The 24122-nt window shown below is 34.9% G+C and overlaps 2 protein-coding genes across 15 annotated transcripts in view; one reads left to right on the top strand and one right to left on the bottom strand.

The window, feature by feature from the left end:
* eag (potassium voltage-gated channel protein ether a go-go) overlaps nucleotides 1–23963 on the top strand; it is a 73745-nt gene extending 49782 nt beyond the window's left edge. For 6 of the 11 annotated variants that reach the window (XM_012483896.3, XM_086905483.1, XM_086905477.1 and 3 more), the window contains 10 exons: nucleotides 1913–2181; nucleotides 2654–2953; nucleotides 3529–3797; nucleotides 5625–5890; nucleotides 6047–6332; nucleotides 6449–6812; nucleotides 10172–10287; nucleotides 11272–11388; nucleotides 15360–15520; nucleotides 15616–23963. In XM_012483896.3, coding sequence (XP_012339350.1) covers nucleotides 1913–2181; nucleotides 2654–2953; nucleotides 3529–3797; nucleotides 5625–5890; nucleotides 6047–6332; nucleotides 6449–6812; nucleotides 10172–10287; nucleotides 11272–11388; nucleotides 15360–15520; nucleotides 15616–16649 — 3182 coding nt within the window. In that variant the 3' untranslated portion in view covers nucleotides 16650–23963. Of the gene's footprint in view, nucleotides 1–1061; nucleotides 1347–1912; nucleotides 2182–2293; nucleotides 2578–2653; nucleotides 2954–3528; nucleotides 3798–5624; nucleotides 5891–6046; nucleotides 6333–6448; nucleotides 6813–10171; nucleotides 10288–11271; nucleotides 11389–15359; nucleotides 15521–15615 lie in introns of those variants that run through there. The other 5 variants (XM_086905481.1, XM_012483898.3, XM_086905482.1 and 2 more) reach the window with 5 other exon arrangements.
* On the bottom strand, nucleotides 7047–14038 carry LOC100871925 (MTOR-associated protein MEAK7). Of its 4 annotated transcripts, none has more exons than XM_086905486.1 (2): nucleotides 13614–14038; nucleotides 7047–9057 (listed from the first exon to the last, which is right to left on the bottom strand). In XM_086905486.1, exon 2 carries the CDS (start codon nucleotides 9055–9057, stop codon nucleotides 7726–7728), a length of 1332 nt encoding a protein of 443 aa, XP_086761612.1. In that variant the 5' UTR covers nucleotides 13614–14038; the 3' UTR covers nucleotides 7047–7725. The 4 variants fall into 4 exon arrangements, with proteins under 4 accessions (XP_086761612.1, XP_031771054.2, XP_086761610.1 ...); XM_031915194.2 differs by having other exon boundaries at nucleotides 13597–14037; XM_086905484.1 differs by lacking the exon at nucleotides 13614–14038 and adding an exon at nucleotides 11217–11357.
* Nucleotides 23964–24122: the final 159 nt, after the last annotated feature.

The raw sequence follows: 24122 nt of genomic DNA, 5'->3' as shown, positions 1-24122 counted from the left end.
GGCCGTGAGTTTCGTCCTAATTTATTGCAAGGACGTTGTGAATTAACAAGTGACGATGTAAAAGGTCGCGAGTATATACATACTTTCTCGCGATTGATGACACTCGTAATCACAATCGTACGTACACTTTTTCGTAGGCAAATTACACGTTTATCTTTATTCTCTCACACCAAAGGTCGCGTCTCTCGTTCAAGGTTTGTAGTCCATTTCCAATTAATTCAACATTTTATAAAACTGAAAATTGTAATTAAATAAATTTTAAAGTGAAAAGATCCGTCTACAATTTATCAAAAAAATATTCGTGTATTTCGAAAGGTTGGAAAAAAAAATTTTATAAAATTTTAAAGTGGATAGAACAAATGTGAAAATATCGAAAAATCAGAAGTGAGAAAGTTTATGCAGGAAAGATTAAGGGACGCAGAAAATGGGGACGGCAGAGATGACGAAGCAGAAAGAGGGATGAAATTGATAAAAATGTATGGCAGATCGAAGGACATTTATCATTGGATGTCCTTCCAATGATGAAAACATGCGTTGACGTGCAATTTAATCCCCGAACATAATAAATTCCTCTTTATTCTTTCTCACGTGTTTGTCCACTTGGTCAAAGTACATTTCTACATATTCCTTGGAGCAATGTCGTGAAGTAAATCGAGTTTAAAGTTGGATTACAAACTTTTCACGCCAGATGGCGACCTATTCATACTAAATTCACGCCCAATTAGCTCTAGCCGGTATACAGTATCGCCAGAAAATGCCAAGTAGCAATCGAAACGAACGAATTTGGGCATCGAAGACGAGAAGGCACGTATTTATATAATTTTCACGCAAAAATTAATTTACAGATGAAAAAAATATAAATGAACGTATTCCTCGTCCTCGATGACTCGTTACGTGTGTATTGTTAATACTCAACCACCAGGACACGACATATTCAAAGTTGGATGGTATACAATCGTTGATAAAATAATTGTAACAAGGTACACACTTTGTCCTTTTAAAACTATTCATTATCAGGTGTCACTTTAATATAAAGATAATTTCCGATTTCCTCTTTTCGTATCCTATCATTAGAATAAACTTTTTTTTATCATTAAATAATTAAGATTAATTTATAATTTATAAAAATAGGCACGAATTAGCAGAATTTATCAGAATTTATATGCAACTGATCTCTCTTCTTTTTCTCTCTATTATTTATTTCATTCTTTGAATTGCATCACGATCAAATTTCACGTACACTCTAATCGAGCACTGCTTCAAATACAATACATCAGATGTCAGCACTCGACACACCTACACTTCGAATGGTGGTGGCATGAGTTTATACAATCTACAATATAAAAGTAATATTTTTACACGCATTTTAATCGTTAAAGCTTCGTTAATTAAATTATTTCAAAGTCCAAATACATGTGCAATTTTCAATCACTTGTTGTTAGAATTTTGAATATCCAGGATATATCCAAAATGTAGAATAGTAATAGAAATCATCGTATGCTTGTGAATCCATTCGCATCGTGTATATTGGTTCGTTAGTAATTAAGTAATTGCTTTTGAGTGCTGATAGCATGACGGTGAGTGAATAATCATCTTATCTTGCAGTAAGAATATTTATACAATTTTTTTATAATTGTCAAATGTAATCTGAACGAGTTGCAAAGCTTTTAAAAAAGAACATAAACAGAAATTATTTTCAACAAATCAATTTCAACAAACATAAATTCCATATTCTTTCTGCAGGCATACAACGTAATATCTACTGTGTAAATAGCTATTTAGTTTATCGACTGTGTATCGATTAATCGATGAAACGATATATAGAATCTAGAATCAAACAACAATCGAATCGCAATTTCCTCCGATCAATGACAGTTTTCTTCGTTCTGTTGTTGTTGTTCCGGGTATACAGAAACACCATTATGGCTGCTTCTACAAATAGCGCCAATAAAGAACGAACGGGACCTAGTGGTCCTGTTCCTGTTGACCTTCCGGGACATCACTGCCCTGAAGCAGCCAATCGAGGCAGACGACAGCAAGGGTGGCCTCTCCAAATTCGCCAAGCTCGCCAGATCGGTCACCAGGTCGAGATCTGTTCTTGTCTCACAATTCAGCTCCCATCTGCCCGCCCTCAAGGATTCCGCGTTGCCAACCACCGCGAAGCAATCACACTTAGCTCACGTAAGATTTATTACGTACTTATATCTTTCTTCTTCGTGATTTCAATTCAAATGTTTAAAATTTGGAATTTCTTCCTTTTTTCCTTTTTATTTAATTCTAATTGGAAAAAAAAATTTTGATATTTAATCAAAGATCATTCGCATTTATATATACGCGGTGGTGAAATGTATTCGTCCTCGTTTCGAGGAGATTTGCATCGAAATGTTAACAGATCCGCAGAGGATTTGCACGTGTTCGAAACTATTGCTGGATTTATGTAATCGTTGATATTTAAATGCGCATCCCGTTTCCCGTTTATCATTCGATTTCGGCTCTATTTGAAATATTTATCAAAACTGAATGGGGTAAAATCGCTGGGAGAGAAAAAGAATGAACAAAACATTCGTGCGAAATAAGGTAAAATAGATAAAATAAATAAAAATAAAAAAAAAGAGGGGGGAGGATAAAATTGATAAAATTGATTCTCTTTCAGATGATGTCCTTAAGCGGCGACGTGATGCCGCAGTACAGACAAGAGGCACCAAAGACCCCGCCGCACATTTTGTTACATTACTGCGCGTTCAAGGCGATTTGGGACTGGATCATTTTATGTTTGACTTTTTACACGGCCATCATGGTGCCCTACAACGTCGCGTTCAAAAACAAAACCAGCGAGGACGTGTCCCTGCTGGTTGTCGACAGCATCGTTGACGTCATATTCTTCATCGACATTGTCCTCAACTTTCACACCACGTTCGTCGGCCCCGGTGGCGAGGTGGTGTCTGACCCTAAGGTAGCGATCTTACAATGTTGTTTTCAGGCTCACCTCCATTTATCCTATGTATATACAGAAATAAATTTTAATAATTTTCTGTATATAATAAATAATTGCAAATAAATATTTCTCTAATGATGATGACAATCTACAAGTTAATCATCATAACTCGGATAACTTTATTATCTTCATTCACAGGTGATACAAAATTCTATGCAAATAATGACAATAATTCTTACGGGAAATAATTTAAAAATTGCTTTACGATCCACGGATTGATTCAGATATCTAATATCGTTATTATAGAGAGTGAATTGTTTAAATCATAGGTTAGGATACACCTTGTTGTCTAATATTATTATTATTATTCGTTTAAATCATAGGTTAGGATATACCTTGTTGTCTAATATTATTATTATTATTCGTTTAAATCATAGGTTAGGATATACCTTGTTGTCTAATATTATTATTATTATTCGTTTAAATCATAGGTTAGGATATACCTTGTTGTCTAATATTATTATTATTATTCGTTTAAATCATAGGTTAGGATATACCTTGTTGTCTAATATTATTATTATTATTATTCGTAGGTGATCAGAATGAACTACCTGAAATCATGGTTCATCATCGACCTGTTGAGCTGCCTACCGTACGACGTGTTCAACGCGTTCGACCACGACGAGGACGGCATAGGAAGCCTGTTTTCAGCGTTGAAAGTGGTCCGTCTGCTCCGGCTTGGCCGGGTCGTTCGAAAACTAGACCGGTATCTGGAGTATGGAGCCGCGATGCTCATTCTACTGCTCTGTTTCTACATGTTGGTTGCTCACTGGCTGGCCTGTGTCTGGTACGTCACTTTAAGGTGATTTTACCCTGCCCACACACAAAAAGGTAACACGGCTGCGGCAGGATTGACGGCTAAATCTACCTAGGCGTCATTCACCATCGTTCTCCCTCCCTTGATTTTCAACATTTTCATGTAACTAACAATATTTTGTCGCTTTCTTAGAGTAGAGTCGAAAGACTCTGTAATAAGAGAGGTTATAATAATAAGATTCTTTTTTTTTTTTTTTTTTAAATTAAACATAAGTCTTCTTAATAATTCTAAATAATTATTCGCAATATTGTAATAATAAGTTTAATATGTTTCTCTTTTCTAGCCTATAAGAGAAAGCGACAGAATTTTCTTGGTTACCCGATAACGTCGCAATTTCACGAGCAATAAAACACGACGTCTTAGACGGAGATACACACACTCACACATACACACACACACACAGGACATATGATACACACGTGCAACAAACGATACATATGCCGTGCCGCTTTCACGAAATAGCATTGCACTCTCGTTCCAATGGGAATTTTCGAATTCGAGAATGATCTGAACTGGTTGGATTGGAAGGGGAAAATTTTGTGCGAAGGAAAATTCCCGAAAGGAACTGGTTTGCCATGGCTTCTAGAATAGTTCTTCTAGAATAGCCTGTTGAATAGATCGTTAAATTTTTAACATTAAAAGAGATATAACTTTCCTTCTTTGAAATTCTCTCTTAACTGTCATTTTGTTCTGAGAAACACTTTGCGATGCAAGAGGTAGGTTATAGAAATTTCCTCGAAAACATAATATTGAAATTTTAACATATCAAAAATATCCCTTCGAATCGAATCATAATTCAATTTTTTTTTTTTTTTTATTGTTTTGTTTCTCTCGCGTTATCCAGGTTAAAGAGAGAGGAGAAGATCCACCGGTCTCACGCACTTGTGAAAAAGAAAAAGAGAGAGAAAAGTACAGGACGAGAAGGCCGCAAGTCTGCTGTCTAGTTCCTTCACCCTTGCTTCTTAATTATTTTCGCTTCTTTCCCGCTCGAAGCGGCATAAACGAAGTAGCGCTTCGAATTAACGTTGCCTCGCCTTTAAAGAGAAAAAGGAAAAAGAGGGAGCGAGTGCAAGGGAGAGATAAAAGAAGAGAAAGAAAGAAAGTGGAAGAGAGTTTAAAAAAAAAAAAAAAAAAAAAGTCTTCTTCTTCTGATGATGATGATGATGATGATGTTAACGTTCCGCTCGTTTCCTCGACAAAGAGGCTCCGTATCCCTTGAACGTTCCCTTCGACGATGTTGAAAAACCAGGAAACGCAACGCGAGCCTTTTATCTTCCGTTGGCCAAACTGTTTCTCCCCAAAGGAGAGTGTTCGACCGTAGCCCTTCTTTCTTCCCAGCTGTGCTTTCGTTTCGTAGTAGTAGCCAATCAAAAAGAAAAAAAAAAAAAAAAAAAGAAAGAAAAGAAAATTATACGAAGCAAAAGAGTAGAATCGTTTGGAAAAAGGGGCAACGGTCGAAGTGAGAATGGAAAATGAAGAAACTGCTTGTGAACACAGTTATATACGGTTAGCGAATAGAAAAAGCATGCGTGCTTCTCTCACGCATCTCCGAATTAATCCTTGGCCCGCCTCTCATTTGTCGAATTTATAGTACGTCTTAGAAATTGTAAACAATTTAGCATACCAAGGTGGGGTTAAAATAAAACTTGGTTAAAAAATTTTAAGTGCAATTCTTCTTTTCGTTATGAAAAAAAAAAAAAAATTATAATTACTTGAAATTAAATTAAATGCCTGGTATAAATATCATGTCACCTTGGTAGAGGCTAAAGGTCGAGTGTCGCAAAGAATGTAAGAAGCGTCGTTGCGTTAAAGGTACTCGATAGGAAGGTCGGACGCCGATAACGGAGTCCAGTATTCTTGGCTGTGGAAGCTGGCGAACGTCACCCAGTCCCCGTACAGTTACCTGTGGACCAATACCAGCACCGCGCCTGAATTAGTCGCTGGCCCGTCCAGGAGAACCATGTACGTCACCGCATTATACTTCACGATGACTTGCATGACCTCGGTGGGATTCGGTAACGTCGCCGCCGAAACCGACAACGAGAAGATTTTTACCATCTGCATGATGATCATTGCCGGTATGGATACGGATTCTTCTTTTTTCATTTTTTTTTTCTTTTTTTTTTTCTCTCTCTTTTCCTTTTCTTCTCAATATTAGAAAAGTGATTGGTGTTCTGCAATGGATCATCAAGTTTTCATGAATTGTAAACACAGGTTTGATCCTTTGTCCGCAGCTCTGTTGTACGCCACCATCTTTGGTCACGTGACTACGATAATCCAACAGATGACATCCGCAACGGCCAAGTATCACGATATGTTGAACAACGTGAGGGAATTCATGAAGCTGCACGAGGTGCCGAAAGCTCTTAGCGAACGCGTGATGGATTATGTGGTGAGCACTTGGGCGATGACCAAGGGCCTAGACACTGACAAGGTACTCAACTACTGCCCTAAAGATATGAAGGCGGACATCTGTGTCCACCTGAACAGGAAGGTTTTCAACGAGCACCCTGCGTTCAGGCAAGCCTAGTTTGTCTTGTTAAATATTATTAGAAGTGTAATTAAAAATGAAAGCTTGAACGTCTTGATGCTACGAATAAATTGTAATTTTATTATTTATTAATTATTAATTCTAGATTGGCCTCTGACGGTTGCCTTCGCGCCCTGGCGATGCATTTCACGATGTCCCATAGCGCACCAGGTGATCTGTTGTATCATACGGGCGAGTCGATCGATTCGTTGTGTTTCATCGTGACTGGAAGCCTCGAGGTAATCCAGGACGACGAAGTGGTCGCCATTCTCGGTAAGGGTGACGTGTTCGGGGACAGCTTCTGGACAAACCCGTCCGTGGGACAGAGCGCTGCCAATGTTCGAGCTCTGACTTATTGCGATCTTCACACGATCAAGAGAGATCGATTGTTGGAGGTGTTGGATTTTTACCAGGCCTTCGCCAACTCGTTTGCTAGGAACCTCGTTCTGACTTACAATCTTAGTCATCGGGTAAGTGTTTTCTTATCTTTTCTATTTTTTTTTTTTATTTCTCGTTTGTTTTTTTATAATCGTCAAACTTAATTAAGCGACATGGGAAGGAGGAACTATGTGTATTGTTATTTTATTATTTTTTATCTTTCTCGAGATTAGATTAGGATTGCAGGAAATCGGGATGCATATTAAAAAAAAAATCGGTAAAATATGACAGGCATGTAACAAAATATTAAAAAAAGAATCAAAAAATTTCAAGATTCCAATTCTTTATTGAACTTTTGTAATATTATATTGAACAGTGCAATGTAAATTCTTTGGCTTCTTTCTTCCGACAATAGAGTGAACAGTGACCACTGTCGGTCATGTATGAATAACACATATACAGTCTTATGTATATATATATATATATATATATATAAATAAATATGTATTGTACAAATTTCTTCTCATCGATAAACTTTCTTTAATGTATTAAGAGGTCCAATTAAAAATGATTTATGATTCACCAGGCACTAGATAATAGGCATTCAAAAAACAGCAACTCGATATATTTTTTTCCTCTTTTCTTTTTTTTTATTTTTTTATTTTTTTTAAGTGTTATATCACTCTATCGATCGCAGAGTTGATTAAAAATGATTAATAATATTAGAAATCAGGCCGTTACAGAGATCTAGAATTTTATTCTTCGAAAAATTAATTAGCGAACAGAAAAAAAACAAGCTTCTTTTATCATTATATATCCGTTAAAACGTTCACAAAAACTATGATATCATCTTTTTTCTTTTTTCTATTTTATCATTGAGTTACAAATATTGTGTTACAATGATTTTCTTTTGTTTCTAAAAAGCTGATAGAGATTTAAGTAGCCTGATATGCTTTTTTTTCCTTCTTCTTTTTTTCATTCTGTGTAAAGTCTCTGGTATCACAATTACTCTTTTTCCTCTCGTAATCCTTCGCTGTACATTTTGCGGCCAGCCATTTCCAATATAACCTTCGAAGAAGAATCTTGGTCCAAAACTGATTTCGAATCGCGTCCTTCTTCTTCTATTTCTGGAATAGGACCTACTCCCCACACTTCACAATGTTTGATCTTAAAATCCTCCTTGCCACTTAATTGAATATAATTCTGGAAAGTTGTACAGGATACGCTCGATTTTCCAGTTCCGTATTCGCAATCTAACCACAAGCCTGGATAATTCAATTGGCCTCCCATAAGCAAACCATTAGGCATAGTTTGTTGATGAAGATTTAAATACTGATAATGATTATTGTAACCAGTGGAAGAAAATGTAAGTATATCTGGTTCAAGTTTAAATAAAAAGGAAGATTCGTTTCCTATAAAATTTGGCCCAGTTGCCCAACTATTCGAAGCAAAACCACCAAATACATGATCATCCGTGTCTTGAAGTATTATAATGGTGGAACCTTGCATGGTTATTCTTCCAAGCATAGTAGAAAATGATTCCCCGTGCACTTGACTGGAAAATAGGAATCTCCATTCGTTGCGAAGTTCATGAGGCAAACTCAAGTTCAAAAACAAAACATCACCCAATCCTAGAATACTAGGAAAGTGTGGTATATTTTCCAAACCCTTGCAACCTGGCAAAAGATTCAAATCGTTTATTTTACCACTGGTATTTTTGTCTCCTTTCTTCTGAGAAATGAGGAAAAGGCATTGAAAAACATGCGATTGGATAGTTTTGAAAGTAGCTGCTGTGGAAAACCAATTCTCCACTTGTTCGGTAGACAAAGTATCTCCATATTTGACTAGATCTTCACATAAACTTCTAGATCTCATTCCTATCCTTCTAGTGTTCACTGTACACCCAATACTACTCCATGTTAAATAGTGTGAATTGCCAGAATTTTTTTGTAATCTCAAGTAGGAATTTATAGTAGCTTGAACATATTGAAGGAATGTAGTAGTAGGTATTTCATGTTTCTGTTCCTCTTCTGAGAAACCGTTAAAAATTAAGTTAGTTCTCTCCTCTGGACTTCCACGAACAGCAAACACATAGAGTCTACCAAAATTCTCTCCGTTAATAGCAGAAACTCTTTTCCCTGGTTCATGACAGAGAAACTTTACTACAAATTGCAATAGTGTATCATCCAAATGGGTGGACCAATGTTTAAATATATCTTCACGTTTTATGGAACCTGAACTTCTAGACATCGACTTGAAAAGATTCTCCACCAAGGTTAGTTCGTCCGCTGATAGAATGTTTGCGGATGAAGCGGAACGGCTTGAACCATGACCCATCTGAAATAGGCAGATCTTTATCGAATTCGTTTCATAAAACTATCACAAGTCAATTATTAAAAGGCATTTTTATATAAACATATGACTAACAAATCGATCTACTTGACGATTGATTTTACAATAAACTGTTCGATTTTACAATAAACTTATATCGAATTCGTAAGAAACATAACAAAAAAAATTATCCACCTTTCAAACGCGAGAAATACTTTCCACAGCAATCCATATACCTCTGTTTTCTCAACGAAAATTTGGATTCGACACGAATCACAGTAATATAAGTACGCAATATTGCGTACTTTTTTTAGAATTCTTAATCAATCATGTGAAACGAATTATCGAAACGGAAATAATCAAAGAACGATTTCTAACTTTCAAATCGACACAATAAATAAAATATTTTGAGGTTAATCGTGAATACAAGTAACCTCCTATTTCCTAGAGCGCCTATCGACTACTCTGGAAGCGCATGCGTACTTATCGAACAAAAACCATCTCCCACCCTTAACCTACAACTCTGTATCCAGAAAAAAGGAAATATAGTGGAGAAGCGATGCTTTTCCAGCATCGAAAACTAAATTATCGAAAAGATTAAATTATCCGAGTTATCTACATTCTGTTCTACTGAAAGAATATTAAAACATAGAGTTATGTTACATGTTGAAATTACTAATCATTTCGTTTTTTAATAGAATTAAGGAATGAAGGTTTTCTTCTATTCCCGGATTCGTTAATGGTATTGAAAAATATATTTGAGAATTATTTTAATGGTTTTACCTATGATGTAAACGCATAAGGATGATTATTAAGTCGACGATCAATCGAATAATCAGTACATAATAAAGGATATAAAAAAGCCAATAAAAAGTCCAACGTATTTAAAAGATTATTATTAATAACAAAGGAACGATTAATAAGAAGCACAAATAATTTTCTGTCGTTCAATCTGCGATGTGCCGTTCATTCTGAACAATTATTCGAAGCGCACTTCACAACGAAATTCCATATTATTCCATACAAATATCGAAGAAAATGCAAAAGAATGCATGAAATAATTAATATAATTAATATGTGTAAAAAGGCGTGTAAAATCGAATCGAATCGTTTTGTGCAGCTAATTTTTCGGAAAGTGGCCGATGTCCGTCGGGAAAAGGAACTTGCCGAGAGAAGAAAGAACGAGCCACAATTGGATCAAGCGCAGGATCATCTGGTGCGAAAAATTTTTTCGAGGTAGGGACAGATTTGTTACCCGTCGAACTGGAATGAATATCTTTGAAACGTCTCTCTCAATGATCTTTCATTTTTCCATAAAAAATATCGAATTTTATTATATTATGTAAGTAGTAAAAATATATTGCGACTTTTTTTTATTGAATGAAGATACATTGAGAGAGATAAAAAAATTTAGAATTAATTACGATGGATGCGTATTCAGTTGTAAATAAATAAAAATAACTTTGATTATTATTTACTTAACTTAAACGGATTTTAAATGAAAATGAAGCCTGTTTGTACCCTTTCAGAATAAATTTTAAAGGCATTTATTTACGAGCGAATATGTATCCTCATGATAAATAATGAATCGTATAGTCTCGATTCTTCTGTGTGACCACGTGGAAAGCCGTGCAGAGTGGACATCTGGTCTGTATTCGCAAATTCAATGGGCGAATATATATGAATATATATATATATATATATTTACATATATATATTTTATCACAATTTCGTTAAGAATGAGAGAACGAGGAGTGAGAATGAGCTTGTATTATGAACGTATCTCGAATGAATGTATAAATTTTCTTTTTTTGTACGTGTGCATTTTTTTCAGTTTAAATTTTTTTTCACCGACAATTGAACAAAGAATAAAATAATAAATATAATAAGAAGAAAGATTAAAAAAGAACAAAAAAATAAATGAAATACATACGTACAACGATGTAACAAATATTCATGCATTAATTATAAGTTACTGAATTCACGAGTAACATTACGAAACAAAAGCACAAGTATGAAAGTGTGCGAGAGAGAGGGAGAGAAAGGAAAGAGAGAAATTATTTACGACACACAGGAAAAAGTGTTAAAAAAAAAAGAAAAAAAAAAAAAAAAAAGCAAATAAGAAAAAAAAAAAGTAAAATTAGAAATTTTCGTATCGTATGTACTGGTAAATTGTTGTTGATTGTTGATCGTTGCTTGGCTGGCCTGTTGTCCGTAAAGGTTCAAGACCGACGGGGATGCCCAGATCGTTGGCGTGAGCAGGGCCGCGAATGGACGGTCCCAGGATTCCGACGAGGAGCTCACCGTGAACGTCCTGCCGCCCTGGCCCAGTTTTAGGCAATTTCATTTCTTACGTATTTATTTATCTTTCTTCATTCTTTTTTATTGCCATCTTTGCTACTTTTTACGCGTATACACTCTTATATTATTCATTACTCTATATAATTATTAATTAACTCGATTAATTATTCTTCTCATTATGATTATATTAACCATCGTTAATTATATCGTTATACTTTTATATTTTTATTACTGTTCTCAATTGTGATTTTTCTCTAGATAGGCATATAAATATATACATATATCACTTTTATGTACATACATGTACATTTTGTAGAAATTTTCACATATGATTATTAGAATCATATTATATACGATATATTATATATACCATGGTATAGGTATGTGTATATTTATGTATATACGTATATATTTATTACGGGTCGATTTTGTACAGGTATACCAGCCTAAAATTGCTTATAACACGGACGAATAATTGTTGAGAGAGCGTGAACATTTTTTATCGAGAGATTTATCGTGATTCGAGGAAAATAGTACTTTTTTTTTTAGATCGACTTCGAGACGAGTGGCTTTTGACAACGATGGACCGTGGCTGAATTTTTATTCCACTCATGTATCGTGAAATCAAAAGAACATCTCGGATAAAATCGAATTGAACGAAAAAAAAAAAAATGCGACCCGCGAGATCGTTTTTTCTTCTTATTCTTCTACTTCTACTTCTTTTTTTTCTTCTTCTTCCTCCTCTACTACTACTACTACTACTACTTACTACTACTACTACTACTACTACTTCCTCTTATTCTTCTTCTTCTAGTCGTGTCGTATACCGATCTTGCAACTCGCGCATCTCCTCCGGGAGCAACCGATACGCATTTCTCGAGAAAAAGATTTCGAAGGGTATTACGGATGTGCAATCGCTGTACACACGCTTGAAAGAGAAACTAATATGTATTCTCACTCAGCACGTCTACGAAATAACCTGGGTAAATCGAATTCTCGATTCACACGCGATACATTTTTTTCTCCTTTCATGTTTTCCATTTAATGGTTTTCCCGAATTTTGACTGTTTGACTTCCGTATTTATTTTCAAAGTTGTATTTCGTAACTAAAAAAAAAAAAAAAGAAAAATATAATTAAATTGATTCGTTCGTTGAAGTTGACCTCTCGTGAGATTTTATTTTATTTTATTTCATTCTATTTCAATATCGTATTCAAAATAGAAAATACTTTTTAAAATCCCTTTATTAATTTATTCTTTTTAATGATAAAACTTGAATTTTTAAAAAAATCTTTGGAATTAAATAGTTAAAATTAAAAAAATTAATCAAAATTACTTTCTTTTTTTTTTTCCTCCGTCATTTTTAATCATATTTAATCGTCCGTTAATTTTCTATAATGAAAAATTAAAATTCAAAATCGATTTGCCCAGGAACGTCGCATCGTTTCCAGATACGTACACATCACCCGGTGCCATTATACAATCTTTGTCATTTTTGACGATCACTGCAGTTCTGACGAATGCTAGAGTGCTGTAAGATATACGGCTTTAGAGGGTTATGCGCATCTTTCTCCCACCATAAATATATATATATATGTATAATATATATATATATATATATACTATATACATATGTACGAATATATTCTTAGTGGAACCAAGATTTGTATAGAGCGAACTCGAGGACTCTGTATTTCTTTCATCAATCTCTTAACCATTTCCTTAATTTGAGAACAAACGTGTTGTTTTATTTTCTCTTATATAAAATAACACGTTTCCCTAAAGCTTATAGAAATAATATATAATGAATATTTGTAAGAAGTGAATTTATTATAATATTTATATATTAATTATGTTTAATTCATAAAAAACAAGTATCTTTTTCAAATCTTTATGAAAGGAATACGAAAGTCCTCAATCGTGCGTCGAGCATCCGATACTTTTACGATTTTATGCAACGCCGAATGCATGTGACGTACACACTCTAGGATTCAAATTTCTCTTTGTCACCTGTACTCTTATATGTATATATCTACATATTTTTACATATATGTATATATATACGTATATACAACGATGCCAAGTAGCTGCTTGAAAAACTACCAGACTGCCAACGATTTCTAACAATTCGAATTCATTATTTTTTTAATCAACCTCTTTTAGAAGCCTCGGCCGCGGCATGTTGCGTGCATGATAGACTCATAGAGTACTTTTATAATAATAATTGATACGATTTTAAACTTACGAAGAAATTATACGAACAATATAGAATATGCTCGGTCACATTGTTCCGTTTCTTTTATTTTTTCTGTTCCTTCTCTTTCGTCATCGACTCAATCGGGTCGGTCGAGTCGATCAGTGGCATTCCCACAGTTGATCAGGCAGCTCGTTATCATTACAACTGTATCATCGAATAATTGCGTCGATGAACCACGATTGGGGCCGACCAGAATCTCGTTACGCGTTATTTGGTCACTTATCCTCCTTGATACACTCATCGAAAGGTGATGTAACAATTTTGATCCATTTATTACGATCATTCAAGAAACTATCCAAAATTTGCGGATAATGTTACAAAAATACTTTATAATTAGTAAGACACAAATTACGTTTCAGCATAAATTCGCCATCTTTGGTATTATTCTGATCCGATCTTACCCGAATTATTCCGATCGACCCGAATTCTTCCGATCCATCCGAACTTTTCCGATTCGTTCCGAAGTCTCGAGTGATTCTCAACTGGGCGCGCGTCGATAGAAAAAGCTGTTTAAAAATTTTAATATCCATAATTTTTTCTTATTTTAATTCGCGATTATTCCGGATGTACAATCCTATTTCCCAGGGACAATGTAACGTGAAAGGATACGCGTGCCGGATACTGCTTACCTATTTACTTCGATTTGTTATTCTCAGCTTGTATCCCATCGGGATGCGACAGTGCATAACCGATAATTTAAACTTTGATGCTCCCAATGGACAGACAGTATAATTATGATTCGAACAGAGTTTCTAAGTCGGCCAGTTCAACTTGAAAAGTACCGCGATTACGTGCTCTGATTTTTCATCGAAGAATACTACAAGAAAAGTCTTGTAGCTCGAATAAAAATGGCAGTCATATCTTACACGATAAGAAGTTAAACTTTTGTCAACGAACACGACAAACTTTGTCATTACGAGATCATGTTTGTCTTCCGTATCTTCGTTATAATTCGCGCATATCTTTTCTTTTCTGCTATTCTCTTTCTATCTTCTATCTGTTTTTCTTTCTATCTCTATTCTCTATTTTTCTCTCTCTTTTCATTTTTCTTTTTTTATTTCAATTTTTTTCTTTTTTCCTTTTTTTATAAAATTCCAGGCCACAATTGGTTCATCGACGTCGCCAGGTTTTCCTGTATGTTTTACCGGCATCTTATCACCATTAAGAATATTTTTTTTCGAATCCCGTAGGCACATCAAAGTAGGTTGCTCGTGAACACCGCTGGAGCTGTCTCCCTTTTTCTGGCCTCTGTAGAACGAATTTGACTCACTGAAAACATGACCATTACGTTAAAACAAAGAAAAAAAAAAACTTAATGATTGCTTGACCCTATATGTATAAAATATCAAACCATATATGTCTTTATATAAAATATATATAAATACTTGTACATATAAATTTATATATATTTTGTATACTCTTCCAAAAAAAAAAAAAAGAGAATAGAAATAAATGACGCAGAATGGCGATCACATTCGCCTCATCAAATATGATCGTGGGTCACAAAAGTTTCATGGTATCCCAAACTCTTTAAAAAAAAAAAAAGAAAAAAAAGAATATTTGTACAATATTATTCTCCCACCTCATATATAATTTTTGTATACACCATGTATTCTTATTATTCCTCCCTTTATTTAATTAATTGCCTAGTGAAACTGGCCTTTTAACCCCAGTAATGTAAATAGACGAAAACGTGTCATGTCGACGGGACTAAACACGGGCGTTCTCGCTCTCTACTTTTTTCTATTCAGGTTCCGCAGGGAGAGACACACTGCCGACGTGGAGAAGGGTGATGGAAAAGATGGAAAGGAGGGGAAAGAAGGCGAGTCCTCGCATAGCAGAAAGGTTTCCATCGCGGATGACAACACCGTGGTCAAGGGGGGGCGAGCTGGAAAATGGGGACGACTTTTAGGTAGTAACAAAATTAAATTTCCTTTTTTTTTTTTTTATTAAATTTATCGAATCGTGAAATAAACAAAATAACCTCACCCACTTCTTTTCTTGTAGGAAGCTCTAGCTTGGACTCTGGAAGCGAGACAGGAACTGGGGTGGATACGTTCAAACGTTCTTTAAGCGCGAGAGACGCCCGTCCCAGCTCTAGTGCAGGCAGCAATAAAGTGTTTCCCAAGTTTGGCAAGTTGAGCGGCACCATCGAGGAAACGGGAGACGCGGAAGGTGCGAAAGAGGGACAACAACAGCAACAAAATGTCGCGGACTCGAAACAACTTCAGCTCCGTCGATTGGAAAGTTACGATGACGGATTGATCACGACCCAACCGAGTCACGATCGCGAAATTCTAGCCGCTGTTCTCGAGGTGAAAGTGGATCTAAAGCTGGAGGTGCAACGAGTGAACCAGAGGCTGGCAAAAATCGAGGATATGCTTCAAACGTTGATGAACAGGTTGCCCGCGGCCAGCCCACAGCAGCAGAAGAGCACCAATAATTTTTCGACGGGTGGGAACGGTGGTTCCTCGCAGAACCAATCAGGAGGCCAGCCACAGGGAGGAGGAGGAGGGGCAGGTGGTTCGAGCTGCCAACAAGGCTCGCAAGCCACTCAAACGTCGGGAGGGATTGGGGGGGAGCAGAAGGTTTCTACGTCCACTTCGACGAGCGGAGGTGAAGTTTACAGGGAGCAGGGGACAACGACTGAAAGAATGTCCAAGTCCCAGGAGCACCATCATCATCATCATCATCATCATCAATCGCAGTCGGACAGGCTGAAGGACAGTGATTACAAGACTTCCTCGAGGGAAGTGAGCAAGGAATTATTGGAAAGACTGGCACAGGCGACTACTTCGAGAGGGGACGACGGTACACCTCTTGGACCTTTGATATTGAGGAAACGAAGAAGCAAATCGAGAAACAAGGGAGCTGCACCGTTGGCACCGTTAGCCAGTCAACCGATCAGCCCTTCGGAAGCGACAGAGACGACGCAGATGCTCGAGTGCACCGACGATAGGGAACAGAGCGCCACAACGACAGATAGAAGCGATAGGTCCGACAGAAAGAGGCCCCCGCCCAGGCCCAGAGAGTACTTGTGAAAGTTCTTAAGGTTCCGGGCGGTCGTCTCGAGACTGATCTTCTTCTAGCGAGAATCGCAGGAAGGAATTGCCGTTTTCATGGAATATTTTCATTTTAAAGATTAGAATTATACGGAATTATAATAGGATACGATTTTGACAGGGTTTTGCACGGTTCGATAAGATTGTTGTTGTTCTATTTGAACAACGATGAAGAAGGAAGTAGTTGTGTAGCTTTTGAAATGATAACGCGATAGTCGCGTGTTTTTTTTTTTAGAAAATGGAATGCGATTTGTTGGAAGTAAAGTAATCAAGAATTGTAGAATTTGTGATTGTTCGAAAAATGAGAGAAGTTTGGACAAGTGATTGAGACAAGGAGAATGACTATTTTAGCGAACTCTCTTTAATAAAACGAGACGAGTGTACCGGTAAAAGCATAATTTATCTGTAAAATTTCACCGTGTACATTTTAAAAACATGCTGCATTATCGCTACTCGCTTCGCGTCTGGTCTTTAGCGAGCATTCGTCGGTACACGCGAAGGATGAGCCTGATTCTGAGAGAAAAAAGTGAAAATTTGATTGAAACAGAATAGAAAAAATAAGAAAGAAAAAAAAAAGAAAACGAAGATAATGTAAGGAAAAAAGCGTGCCGACGAAAACGGTCCCGCTACTATATACAAAATTTTGGCATATTTTTGCATGGCCAAAAACAAGCGATTAAAAAATAAAAAAAGTATCAAAGAAAAAAGAAAAACACAAAAAAGTATATCGAATTATATACTGCTTGCGACGGCTTCTTCGAAACATCGAAACGTTATAAACGGGAGAATGAAAAATTAACATTCAAAATACTCACGTTGTAACATGTAAGGTTAACCACACACTGTAATCGTAGGTTTACACGCATCTTTAGGGGATCTCAGCTAGATTTGTGATTGAGCGCGATAGATTTTAAGTAACATTAACAACCAACAACAACAACAACAACAACAACAAAAGAAAACAAGAAATAAACGAAAGGAAAAAAGTGTGTGAAGATGAATGATAAAAAAAAATAATTTGGAAAGGAAATAACAGGAGGAGCGACGGAGAAAGTGAAAATGAGGTTAGGTAAAAACTAAAAATTAATTCTCGATCAATTTTCGATTCGTTCTATCGAAAAAAATAATTTTTTGATAAACGTTCCAATTCTCTAACAAACAACGATTTCAGCGAAATTCTATAATTGCCCGAAACGTGTTGAATTTGTCGGTTAAGCAGTAAATGTAAAAAAGTTTTGAAAAATCGATCGATGATATAGAAAGGGAATCGCAAGGTAATTATCGCGTTTTAATTTTTTAATTTTTACACAGTCGAACTCCGTGACTCGAAATAAAAATATATTTTATCATTGCTTCGCTATCGCTACATCATGTTCTTCCTTTTTTCATAATTTTTTTTATTTATTTTTTTTTTTTATTCCATTCGATAACTTCGCAAAAAAGGAATTGGCGAGCGCGTAAACGTTGATCGATGGTTTTTTTTTTTTTTCAATAGTTCCGTCTTATTGTAAATCATGTATGCTTGTGTATATTTATGAGCGCGTGTGTATTGTATGTGGGTGTGCATACGTGACCACAATCGGTTACGAGTATGTAAATTTTTGAGAAAATTTGTTGCAGTGAATCTTAGGAGAACTATTATCGACTTTTATCGATTATTATTGACTTCTATACTGGCTGTGCTTGCTTAAGTTTAACTTGATTAAGTTTTAAATTAAATTATTTTTATTTTTAGACTGTTAATTGACTTTCCTTTTTTTTTTATATTATTTGTAAGAGATATAAAATTGATCTATCGTATTTTATTTTTCCTTTTTTCTTCTTTTTGTATAGATTTATTTAAAAATTGTTATCAAAAGTGCTCCTATAGGTCTACACCCTCGTGTCACATTTTGTAAGTTTCCCTTCAGAAAGTATTCTCATTACTCTTTTGAGAAGATCTCGTTTGTAAAACGATTCGTGGACCATCATCCTCTTAAACGTCTTGAAGAAAATATTATCGTGTTATTCAAAGATAAAGCTGTATGTAATGAAGAAGAATTCAAAGTATATCGAAAAAAAAAAAAACAAAAAAGAAAAGAAAAGAAAAGGAAAAAGTTCTCGTAGGTGCCTAGAAGCTACCGCCAAAAAAATCATCCTTATTTTTTTAAGCCTATTGAACGTTATTGTTCCTCCTCGTTGCCTCAGCTTTATCATTCGATGCGTTAAAAAAAAAAAAAAAAGAAAGAAAAAATGGAAAGAGGAAGAAATAAATAAATAAGATAAAATCCAAAACAAAGACGTTTCATTTGATAATGGTTCTCGAAATAATTCCGAGACGCGACGTGATAAACAATTATAAATTGTTTAAAAGTCAATTCGGCCACGCCTCGAATGGCTGCATTCTTGTGCGACAAATACACGACAAATATTAAATATTAAAAAAAAAAAAAAATTAAGAAAAGAAAGCGAAAGAAAATATAAGAATAAATAAGTAAAAAAAAAAAAAAAATTCTGCTCGTATTTTGACCGAATTCGAAGTATGCAGCTTTTGTGACTATGATGAAGACGTGTCTGAAACCATTTATGAAAATTTAAAGATTCCGTACAATTTGTTACATTGCAGAACATGACCTAATCCCGCGTTCACATGGCATTCACGAAAAAGCCAACAGCAATATTAGGTGTATATATATATATATACTTGTAACTACGACGCGTGTATATATATTCGTACATACATACATACATACATACATACATACATACATATATATATATATATAAAATATATATATAGCAAGCAAGGATGAAAAGTGACGCGTGATTCGTGTCAACGCGTTTGCAACGAGAAAAAAGAGAGAGAAAGAGAAAAAAAAATAAAAATAGAAAAAGAATTAGCATACTATTTATGTTTCGTTTCGGTTTAATTCTTTCTCGATTTTTCGGCGCAGCGTTCCATTTCGAACAAAATTTCCACTCGAGCGAACAACAACATTCACATCCATACATATACACGCATACATAAATGGACAAACGGATCGACAGAAGTTATATCCGTGGTCACACGGCGAAACCTGATATCTTCGCTTTCTTCATATTGAAATTGAGACATATATGCTTTTTCTCGTGTTATTATTTTGCAAAATAATATGATATCTCTTTATCATCTGTGGTTTAAAAAAAGAGAGAAAGAACAAGGACAGATTGTATTTTTTTTTTTTTAAACATAAAAACTTTTCACAATCGTACTGTAAAAATTAAAAAAGAAGATATAATAGATTTTACAGTTTGATCACAGATATAAAATACATATATATGTGTTGTATTTCTGTTGCTGTCGCCTCGAGAAAGAACTACGAATAAAACACACAATTTATGAAGGACAATCAAAGATGGAAAGTACTGATCTCACGAATAGAAAAAAATCGCGATTAATTGAATAAGCCTCTGAATAAATATATATATATATATATATATATATATATATAAGTATATATATATATATATATATATTTCGTTAGCTTAAGCCGACATATCTAGACGAACTGATGCGAGAAGAGCTTTTAATATTATTAATAATATCATTTATCCAAGCCGCGATTCCCCTCATGTACGTTAAACATGAAACGGAATCTCGACGATCCAGAGTAAACACGGCAGATTTAGGTGAAACGCGTTTACTTTTCTTTACTTCTATCGATTCGTAACAAAAAAAAAAAAAAAAAAATTTACTTATAAATTTTGCAAATTAAATCAAATAAAAAAATTGCTTTTTAATTGAAATAAATAAATAATATTCGATTCGCGCGATGCAATATTTAAATTCGAGGGATTAATAGAGGGACGAACACGGATTAAACGGAACTACGGATCGTCGAGACCGAGCTGATATCCTTCAACTGATCCGCGACGATTCGAAATGAAAATAAATGAAGAAAAAAAAAAAAAAAAAAAAACGAAGGGAACATGGGCAAACGCGCTGACGGGAATATTTATGCGTGTAAATAAATACTATACATATTAAATAGGGCTGACTAAAAAAAAAAAAAAAAATGAAAGAGAGTATGCAAGAGTACGTCTGTGTGTTTGTGTATGCATGGAGAGTGAAAAGGCGAAAAGAGAGCGTACAAGAAAGATGCAGAAATAGTTTTAATTTCACGATGTTATCGAGAAGAAAGCAAAATATATGTGAAAAAAAAAAAAAAAAAATATCGAAATTATCGAAGAGTTACGAGAGGACATTGTTAATTAGGTTTTAGCGGCGGTGACGATATAGCTGGCTCTATCGTAGTTTCTATACACTTTAAAACGAATGTGAAAGTTTAACATGCTGTTGAAACGTTTGCGACAGGTGACGCGCGTCGATCGAAGATTATCGTCGGGAACGATGCGTTTTGCTTCTTTTTAACGTTGTTTGTCCGGTCGATCGACCCGCGATTCCGAGCCATACTCGTTATACTTGTTGTATTCGGGACAATTGACCTCGGAAAAAAAGAAGAAAAACTTTATTTTTTCGTTTTCCTAAAAAAAAAAAAAAAAAAAAAAAAAAAATATATATATATATTAATCAGAAATTCGAATATTCTAATATCGAATATTGGAATCGTGGAAAGATTTGCTTGCTCTTGTTGCACTTACCGGAAGCTCGTTTTTCTCGCGCACGTGTCCTCGTGAAACGTCTCCATTGGTGACTATAAGTCGATCACCAAAGATTCGGTAAACCGTTGCATCGAAAATATCGAAGACTGACAACATTCAATCTCCTCGAAAAACCATATCGGTTTCATTACATTCCCCGATTTACATTCCATTTTCCGTAAAACGGTATTCCGTGAGAAACATTCCAGGAGAGCATTCGCAACAAATCAAGTTTTGAAACGACGAAACTCGAACGAAATTGATAACGTCGTGAAACATCGAGATGGACGAATCGACTTATCGGTCCGCCATATTGGAGTCGTTGGATCAGCGTGGATCGATCCGCGTCTCTAGCAATCGCGACAACGCTTTTCTCCAATACGTTTGTTTCCAATGCACGCACGAGTGTCTCGATCGATTTATCTATCGATAGATAATCGAAGAGAATCGAAAATGGCGGAGATAAAGAAACGCGATTGATGTCGTGTCAAAACGCCGACAAAGCGGGTCATTGTCGGATGTGATGCCGCGAGAACGGACAACGCGACAAAAGAAGATGATAAACATGTGATATTACGATTTTTTATATATCAGCTACTTTGCAATAACGGATTATCGCCGTGCTCGAGTAGAGAGCGTCGCGACACGGGTCGTTGTCGTCGTCGTCGTCGTCGTCGACTTTCATTCGTCAACGACGCGTTTACGCACTCGTAACGTTACCGCGTCTTTATTTCTTTGTGAAACTTTCGCTCCTTCGTTTCGTGAAAAAAAACTTTAAATGGATTTTTCCAATTTCCGAAAGAAACGAAACAAGCGGAAGCCAATTTTGCTCTGAAATTAATCTCTTAATCTTTTTTTCTAAAATTAAAATTAAAAAAAAAAAAAAACGCAAGCGAGAATACTTCTTTTTTGTTGAAAAACAAAGATAAAAAAAAGAAAAAGAAAGAAAAATTACGACGACGACTATGATCGTAGCGACGATCAAAGAAGCCGTGATCGAAATTTTTGTGAAAATGATTAAGAGAGTCTATATAATAGCTATCCGGCGAAAAACAAAGAAATAAAGAAAAATATATATATATATATTATTATGATTATTAATATGATCATTATTATGATTATTATTAGAACAAAAGAAAGATGAGGGGGGTAAAAACATTTTTGCTATAACACTTCGTCCATTTTTCTATATGGGCAATTCGTTGCACTGTAATCAAGTCCTCGGCCTTGTAAATTCTGTCCTTGTTATTTCCGGAAATTACTCTTTGATGATCGAACGCCACAAAGAATCGATCAAACTTATTCTTATATTTTGAAAAAAAATTTATTTGCAAATTGATGAATTTCTATATTTTATCTTATACAATTTTAAATATAATAGAAATTAAAATAAAGAACATAACCTTTCTTGACCATTGTGGAATAAAATTTCGTTTCTTTTATAAATCAATTTTGTTTACCGTTATTTCGCGAAAAACAACGTCTGTCTTATAAGAAACAATGACAGATCGTCGCATTTAAAATCTTAAAAATTTTATTTTTCTGTTTTTTTTTTTTTTTTACTATTAGCAATTCCATTTTTTTATTTATTAAAACAATACTAAAATATCAATGATTAATATAAAAATACAATATGATACGATCGATCTTCGTGGTGATAGAGAATCGATGGCAGTCGAGCTGTTTGCCAACTCTCGTGAAAATCCGATCGTGCGATCTCGACGCGAGCCAGAAACGAAATGCGACAAACGAATGGTCCTACACGAACGCTCCTCGCCGCGTTCACGTTCTTGTTGTTGTTTTCAGTTCGAGCGATCGTCGACGCTCGAAATACACGACGAGATATTTCCTTGAATTTCGATCGACAAAACCTCGAGAAGACATCGAATGAAAATTGAAAACTATACATTCGAAAAAAAAATGGCTTATGATTGTGATGATTTTTCGATTCGATCGTATCTTGCTGGAATAATCTCGAAATCTTGTATTGACGAATCCAATAAATTGTGTAAATATCGATTTTCTTGAATCAATAACTGATTCTGATCAAGATTATTTAAAGGATACTTTCTATCGATCTTTGAAACATTTTCCAAACTATAACATTATCTGTGGTCCCTATAAAATATGTAAATAACGTTTAAACAATTTATATATAGATTCTCATATATAGTAGATAACTTTTAAAGAAAAAACAGTAAATTTTATGGTTAAATGATATTCGAACGATGTCGGTGAATAATGATCGAATCGAAATGTCAACGTTGAGGTTATAATGTTAAGGTTTGAATGTCTAAGGATTTTTTCGTTTCGCGAACGAATAGAATTAAGTATTAACCATAAAGACTAATTGAAACTTCGAATCTCCCATGATCTTACGTTCACTAGTCTTCCCAATTTTATTTTGCGAAGCATGGAACGTTCGAATGGATTTGTAAAACAGCGATAGATCAAGGAGTCGAGGTTCACGAATCGGCGTCAACGACCGCTCAAAAAAAAAACCACCGAAACAAAAAATAAATAAAAAAAAGAAAAACAGAAAAAATATATAAAATAAAAGATGAAAAATTGTATCGTCGAGAGATCAAATTGTAGCATCGAACGAAGCCTGGCTAGAATACTCAAAAGAAAGCTGCTTTCGAACTTATAATAAAAAAAAGATTAAAACTTGAACGTTTTTTTTGTTAATCAATTATAATTTTTTCTTTTGATTTTTCTTTTTACATTATTACAACTATTTTATGATACATCGTATATAATGAAAAAAAAAAAAAAAGACAAAGATAAAACAAAATATAAGTGTATAAAATAAAAAAATTAAAAAAGATCTTG

This window comes from Apis florea, unplaced genomic scaffold (genome assembly GCF_048593485.1).
Source record: "Apis florea isolate Af1SG1 unplaced genomic scaffold, ASM4859348v1 contig_2411_pilon, whole genome shotgun sequence".
In the NCBI taxonomy this organism is placed as follows: domain Eukaryota; kingdom Metazoa; phylum Arthropoda; class Insecta; order Hymenoptera; family Apidae; genus Apis; species Apis florea.
This window is presented reverse-complemented; position numbering and strand designations above follow the sequence as displayed.

Bases quoted from the DNA above. Each gene is read 5' to 3' on its own strand.
- LOC100871925 (XM_086905486.1), bottom strand. From the start codon at position 9,057: ATGGGTCATGGTTCAAGCCGTTCCGCTTCATCCGCAAACATTCTATCA.